The sequence below is a fragment of the Etheostoma spectabile genome, chromosome 24 (assembly GCF_008692095.1).
Source record: "Etheostoma spectabile isolate EspeVRDwgs_2016 chromosome 24, UIUC_Espe_1.0, whole genome shotgun sequence".
In the NCBI taxonomy this organism is placed as follows: Eukaryota; Metazoa; Chordata; class Actinopteri; order Perciformes; family Percidae; genus Etheostoma; species Etheostoma spectabile.
Genome location: NC_045756.1, coordinates 2,937,732 through 2,945,555, shown reverse-complemented (window position 1 = coordinate 2,945,555; position 7,824 = coordinate 2,937,732). Strand labels below are relative to the sequence as shown.

Sequence of the window (7,824 nt, the reverse complement as noted above, 5' to 3'; positions counted from 1 at the left end):
GTGTGTGTAACCTGGAGGTTTCATGCTTTCACATCACACAAGTTTCTGGAACTCACTGGACTGTGACTGGCTTCTGAAGTAGTTGTGAGGTCATAAATCCTGCTGGTGTTTACAGGTGTTAGAGGGAGATTTAAGGTGAGCACAGAGACGCTTCCCCTGCACCCAATTAAATGTTAAAACAGCTTTCTGGAGTCAAACTCTTTGCTTTAAATATAATATGTGCTCTGACAGTTTGTGGCATCGTGTACTCATTAGGGAGAAACAAAGAAAAAAAAATACAAAAAATTACCTATGAGGATCATTGGAAACAAAGGTTTATGCACTGTATTTTAACATAAAAAAAAAAATCCACTGGCTTTGGTAATTCCTTTTGTTGAGACATGGTTGAAAACAGCCATTCAGCTGCCAATTATGCAGGTGGTACATTTGATTTAATCTCACTTTGCACACAGTCTGCGTCTACTTACACACCAGCACCTGCACGGAGACGAACACGGCCGTGCTGTTTCCAGAGCGCCCGTCGGTGACGTGTTGAGTGCTGGGACCTGCTTCCAACTGAGCACAGCTGAGGAAATTAACAACAGTCCTAATGAGAGGCTTTCAATTCTATGGCTCATGTTTTCCAACAGTCATACCCTTCAGAGTGTAATCTAGTTTCCTTATACTGTATGCATGCTGCTGTATTCATTAACAGATTGTGTAATAAATCCAGCCAAATCTTTCATATTGTTTTCTCTTATAAATACAATCTCAAGTCTTAGAAAAACGCTTTATTTAATCTCAAGTAATTGAAAAGAAGAAAACACTCCAGAGTGTTATATTCATCCTTACTGCTCTTAGAGTACATTTGTTCTCCTTCGTGTTCAAGTAATAGGCAACAGAATGGTCTGCAACCTGCTCACAGCACTGCCTGGGACAAATAACTGCACATTACACGTTAACAGAAGTAACATTCACGTGGGAATGCAAGCAGCCGATATCTTCACGCCGTCCGGATACTTTTTCATTGCACGGTACAAAGATCTGTGGATCTGTTGTAAGAAAATATGTCTGATTCTGAAGAGAATATTACAAGAGGCAAAAAGGTCCGGTCATTAACGGTCCTCGTTCCACTGCTTTCTAAAGTATAAGAGCAACATGACACATGTTTCAGCCTATTTAAAGTCACTTAGAGTCATTACACTGTAAACACACCATGGTCCTCACAATGACGACAGCTGCTGCAGCGCCAGACAGTACATCCAATATTAACAACGTGTTCAGAAAGTACAACAACTTGAAATACATGAGGAACATTCATAATTAGAGCTTCTGATCAACCCATGAGGCGAATGTCTGGGTTCAAAGACGTGTGTTGGCATTTATGTAATCTGCAGTTTAGTAATTGGGGGACAGTTTGTGTCTTGTATGAATGAGTAGTTGAACACAAGCCTCTAAGCTCCCTGTCTTGTATTTTCCTATTAAAATCTTAGTGCTGCTGGCAAAGACAACCAACCACCTGAACAGTTTCCAACTTTGTGCTCGATTTTGGGAGTCTGAGCTCTCATAAACACCTTGAAGTGAGAAAGGACAGAGGAGTATGCTTTGGCACTATAAAACTCCTGGCAAATCCCCGGAAGCTTGGTCAATCCTGCTCCTTCAGCTCAGTGAACAGTATTTGCCGATGCCGACAACGCAGGTTAATAAGAGGACATTAGACTCCTTCTGGACCCCCCCAGTGGCACTAGGCTAACAGTCCTGCTAACATTTAAGGTGTTTCTTGCTGGTCATGTCGTTCCAGATTCGGTGCATCTCCTCGGGGGAGATCTGGTGCACAGTGATCACCCGGCGGTAGCGGCAAAGGCTGTAGGCCATCTTCCAGTGGTTGAAGCCGCTGTTCTGGAAGGGGTGGATGCCCAGCTTACGGAGGCACACGCCCACGTACACGTCCTCCAGGTGCAGCAGCCTGGTGTGTAGAGACGTCGTGTATATGAGCTCGGCCACGTCCGCCGAGAAGATGTAGCCGGTGCCGGAGCAGAAGGGCGGGTACTTGCTGTCAGGGTACAGATCCCTGGGCATGTACCACTTGCTGCGCATGTCTCTGATCGGCCCTCCATTGATGACGTAGCCGGTGAAGTACCTCCGCCTGGGCTTGGTGGTGGGCTTCAGGAGGTTGTAGATGAGGTTCTCCATGTTGACAAAGATGTCACTGTCTGTCTTGAGGACATATTGAGCTTTGGAGCAAAATGTGGCCACCCAGCGCATGCCCATCAGCGTCTTGAGCGTCAGGTTGTGGTAAGAGTCGATAAAATCCTCCACCACAACGTCGTGAAAGATCTGACTCTCCTGCTCGACCATCTGGTTGAGGACGACGTCGGTGCTGCGGCCCAACAGGAAGAGCGTGACCACGCGCACATCGGGAAACGTGCTCTCGTCCCCCCATGTCTCCCTTATGGCCTGGCGGGCGTCAAATTCCTTGTGTGTGGTGCTGATCAGGATGACGAGGAAGGGTGGCTCTGCCTCGCACTTCTTGGCCTCGTTAATGAGGTAGTCAAAGTCGTGCGGGTTGAGCGAGCGCGTGCGGATGTTGCCGAAAGTGCCGTTCTTGTTCGTCGTGGGCGCTTTGCGTATGGGGATGGTCAGCTGGCCCACGTAGGACGTGGAGGGGCGGGACACACTCAGGTACCACAGAGCGCTGGCCCAGCAAACCACTGTCAGCAAGTATAAGCAGGAGACCTTAGAAGGCATCGCTGTTCACTCGGCTGGTGTTAGTGGCAGCAGCGGTGAGAGCGTCGAGGCCGCGCCTCCATGGGTCGTCTCAGATCTGGTGGTGCAGCGTGAAGGCTGCCTCCCCAACACAGCTGACATTAATCTGAGATAATGGACTTCTCTATGGTCTAGTGTTGCGCTGTGATTTTAAAAGCACAGCAGAGATTTCTCATCACGTGCGTGGCCTCACCATGTCCCATCGCAGCTCACACAAACGCCTTAGCCCTCGGTGACAGCATCTAAAAAAGAGATGAGAAACAGACATAAATCCCAACATAATGAATTCGCAGCGGCATCATACGCATATTGACAAAAGGTGTAACTTCTAACATATCTCATTTTCATCAAAATGCATTTATGGCAGCAAGGACTGTGACATATCTAACAGTATTGGTTTTTATTCCCTATTCATTACAGCCCATAACATCAGTCCACGGTGCCACAGAGAGTTACCCTATCATTCTATCACTGCCTCTAATAACAGCTCTGTGGTCTGAAGAATGTGAGTATCCCAGAAACCTCTCTCTCTCTCCGCTCTGACCACTTTCTGTTTAGAAACGCTGTTTATCTCCCTTCTATCCCTCCTGGACCAGACACAGGCTGGCGAATCCGAGCCACTCCGGCAGTCTGAGAGGAGAGGGAGGGGTGAGACGGAGAGGGAGACGGATCAAAGCGGAGATGGTGAAAGTAAAATGTCCTCATGTGAAAAGATTAATATCCACTTCCTCTCATTCTCCTGGTCCCATCCCCATTTTTACTCCAGCATCTCCCTTCTGACCCATCCCTCCCGTACCGCAACGACAAACTGGACGTGGCATTTGGATTTTTACACATTCCACTCTGTGATGAGCTTCTCCTTCGTTAGCTGGCAGTGCTGCAGAGCAACCTCCAGACTCCCTGCTCTAATTGGACACACTGACAGACCATGAGTGGCAATTTAGGCTCTAAATATGGATTTATAATGCTCAAACGCTGTGTGCTTCCTGTAGTTAAGCGTCTGCATTCAAAGGCTGTGATGGATAATCAATTCGCAGGATGTTTGGTGTCTAACTTAATTTAATCCTTCTTTACAAACAGACTTGTATTTTCCTCCTTTGATGTGCTCTTATTCTGGGGAAATCTGTCATTTTTTTTTTGCAATGCATAACTGATGATGAACAAAAAAAGTGGTACAGATCTTATTAGAGATACCACAAATATGCAGAGATGCCACTTGGGCTCTGTTTTAAGAGAGCAGAGATAAAACTGACTCATTCTTTCATCAGACTTCCAGATTTTGTCATGTTTTGCGGGGCCCGATGGTTCTTTTTAATCAGGGTTTTTCTCTTAGTCTCCCCCTCCCCCCCCTGTCTCTACTATCTCTTCCCTCTCCTTCTCTTTCTGAAGCAGAGTCATCAATCTCATGGTCCAGCAGAATCCATCTCATCATGGCTGCTTTTCCACACCTCCTCCCTCTAAATCCTCTCTCTCCTACCGTCCTTCTCTACTTCAGGGGGTGCTTGATCCATTTTTGTATGTCTGGCCACCTCAACCCCCCTTCTTTGACTCACTCTCTAGTCAGCTTTTTTATTGTTTTTGTCTCCATGGGACTCCTCGTTTCTAGTTTCCCACCCTCCCTTGTTCTGTCTTCCGGACGTGTTGAGCTACCTTTCTTTCCTCACAGCTTGCCTCTAACTTATTGACAGCTTCTATCGCAATCAGTCTCCCTAAAGCCACTCAACCTCCACTTCTCCTCCCTCCCTTTCCTTTACATAGCTCATTTATACCTTTCACCACTGAGTCTATTGCTTTCATAATCCTCCAAAACGACTGCAAGCTAATTTTTCTGGAGCCCAGAATAAGCCATATCCTCATTTGGCCATCATGCATCTCACGAAAACCTGAGACCTAAGTTCACCTCAGAGCAATCTGAAAGACATCTGTATCGTTTCACGCTGAGGTGTCACTTTGGATTCCATTAGTTCTCAGTAGAAGTCATCTCCTGAATAGGTTACAAAGAATAACAGGGGGATGGGATCATGGTTTTAAACCGTGGAGATACAGCTCTTACAGTGGGAAATATTAAAAATGAAAGTGTTAATTTGGGGTTAGCAGAAACGAATTAGGCATGGCCAAAACAGACCCCCCCAGCCTGGGGAGAGGTTCAATGCTGCCTCTCTACAGGCTGAAGACCTTGTGTTTAGAGCTGCACCCAACCATTATTTTCAAAAGTCAATTAATCTGTTTTCTCAATATTCTCAATTAAGCGATTACTTGTTTGGTCTAACATGTCAGAAAATGGTGATTATGAAATCAGTGGGTTTTTCAAACCCCAAGATGACTTTGTCATATCTCTTGTTTTGTCCACAATTTAAAAGATATTCACTTTAAAGTCACAGAGGAGTTAATAAGTAGAAATATTCAATCATTTAAAGAGCTAGAATCAGAGAAACTTTTACCTTCTTTTAAAAAAAAAAAAGACTAAAACCAATTAATTTAATAGATAACAACGATGAATCTTTCATCTCTTCATGTGATACAGAGTTATATCATCATTCCTTAAACTGTCCGTCAAGAACTGGAAATATTACGTTATAGACCGACAGTTATTGACTGCAACTCATTTACTGGGAAGGTTTTGTGATGTCATCCCCTATCAGCAGCACTACATAGAGCCTTTAATGCTTTTAATATGTGCTAATTTATCTTCTCTGGTGTCACAAAGGAGACATTACAGATAAATGAAAATAATGTGCATTACTGGGAGTGCAACTGGACCTCATTTAATGAAGACTAGCTATGTTTCTATCCACTTGTCAATCAAATTATCTGAAGTTTGCAAAAACAAAGTCATGATTATAAAGCCTGTGAAAGTGTCATTCCATCCAACGTCTTTATGGTGAATAAAAACCTGTGGGTAATGATGTCACATGCTGTTTTGCGGTCAAATGTCACTATATTTACTATATTTTCTTTCTACAGACTACTACCTGCTAACAATTTTAAAATGCGATGGATAGCTTTATATAGAAGATTCAGCACAACAGACAGGGACACGTTCCTTGATTCAGCACCATGGACAGTGACACACTTCTTGATTTGGGACATGGAGACGGACAAACAATTCTCTTTCAGCACCATGGACAGTGACACACATTTCTTGATCTGGGACAAACAATTCTCGATTTAGCACCACGGACAGTGACACATTTCTTAATCTGGGTCAACAATTCTTGATTTTCTGTATCAAGACATGTGTGTCACTGTCCATGGTGCTGTATGGTATTGTACTTTGTAACACACTGCTTTGTCACTCTCCGTGTCCAGAAGCAAGAAATGTGCGTTACTGTCCATGGTGCTGAATAAGAATTGTGTGTCCCTGTCCTGTAGCATGCCATGTGTGTCACTGTCCATGGTGCTGAATAAGAATTGTGTGTCCCTGTCCTGTAGCATGCCATGTGTGTCACTGTCCATGGTGCTAAATCAAGAATTGTTTGTCCATCAAGAAATGTGTGTCACTGTCCGCGGTGCTGAAAGAATTACATTTATTTCTTAAAAGTTGTTTAGAACATCACATGTACTGTACGATTGTTTTAAGGTAAATCCCATATGGCTGTCATAAAACCCTATGGTTGGTGATGGACGGTGTAGATTTATTGTAAATAGCAATATGGATATTAAAAAATGGTGGGACAATGTCCCTTGTAGCACAAGTAAGGACTTTAATGACGGTTCTCTCCGACCAATCAGTGGTCTGCAGTGTTTTCCATCCACTCCATTAATTAGTAATGCAGAATCTAACTCAAATCTTCAATCAAAATTCATTCTTAATATTTAATTGGCGCTGTCTCACTGTCACAGAGTCCGCTACAGAGAACAGGAGGATGAGATGGCCCGGCGGCATGGAACACAGACTGGCATTTAAATACCCTACCATTAGATAACAGCAGAACACAGAGTAAATAACTAAATGACTGTCTTTAATACTGTGCATATATAATCAAACGTCAAAGTCTAAAAATAGCCTACAGCCGTTAAGCTCTCACGCAATCATTAACCATAAAGTCCTTGTTATCAGTCTGAACTATACTACTGTTGGTAACAAAACCTGCATGAAGAAAAGTGTGTTTGCCTATTAGACTTCCGTCTTCAAATTGTATCTCGGGGTGGGGGGGATACCACCAGTTGATGCTGTGATTTTGGCAAGGTGTTAATCACAAATGAAACATAAATACTGCGGTGACCCCCGTCTGTAATGCTGCATGAGGGCACTGCTGGCCATGCAGGAGGACTAATCTCTAATGGAAGAAACAAGAGAGAAAAGGATTTCAAGCACCATGACGATGACTGGCCAGTATGCTGATTTAAATTCCCTAAAGCTGTGCTCTTGGATCTATGTACTGAACTGGGTCCAGTAGAGAGGGCAACATGCCGGAACCGTGCCGTCCCAGTCCAAATACAGGTCCTCGCCACTTTGGGGGAAACCGGCTGTTTCCAGAGGGAAATGGCAGAATGATAAGTGTTTTTGGATATATATATATATATATAGTTCTGTTAAATCTTATCATATAGGTCTGGTATATTGAAGCTGTAATGTCTGGCGTTTTGGACGGTATTGTTAATATAGGTAGTCTATAGATCAGGTTCACCCCCACTGTAAGAGACCAGGCCAAAATTATGATTCAATTTGCAGCAATTCCTGAACGTCTGAGAAGTTTTTTTGGTTTTTCTCCGCCAGTTGTCATAATTCAGCATAACAAAAGAATAACTGCCAGGGTCATTAACATACTGATCAGCATTCATGAGGGGCTTTGCATTGACTACTGATGGTTAAAAATGGGCGTGCACAGGGCGGGATAAGAGGCTGACTCACGTACGCACACTTGGGTGATCTATGATTTATAAAAGGGAACATTGCTTACAGATATGCGTGCGTTGCATTGCTAATGACCTGCTAATGTAAACCAATGACATGACAGCACAATAGTAGGCCATGGGGGAGAGAGAGACCAAGTGACAGGAAATGGTAGGAAATGGTGGGGGAGTGAAGCAGTCAGTTGGCTGTGCGTCAGCATTAAGTGCCCCAACATTAAGTGC

The 7,824-nt window shown here is 44.0% G+C and overlaps 1 protein-coding gene across 1 annotated transcript in view; it reads right to left on the bottom strand.

The window, feature by feature from the left end:
• Positions 1-750: 750 nt before the first annotated feature.
• The window catches only part of LOC116673841 (beta-1,3-galactosyltransferase 1), a 91,763-nt gene continuing 84,689 nt past the window's right edge, over positions 751-7,824 (bottom strand). The window contains exon 3 of the mRNA XM_032506186.1: positions 751-2,987. Coding sequence (XP_032362077.1) covers positions 1,741-2,727 — 987 coding nt within the window. The 5' untranslated portion in view covers positions 2,728-2,987 and the 3' untranslated portion in view covers positions 751-1,740. The remainder of the gene's footprint in view (positions 2,988-7,824) is intronic.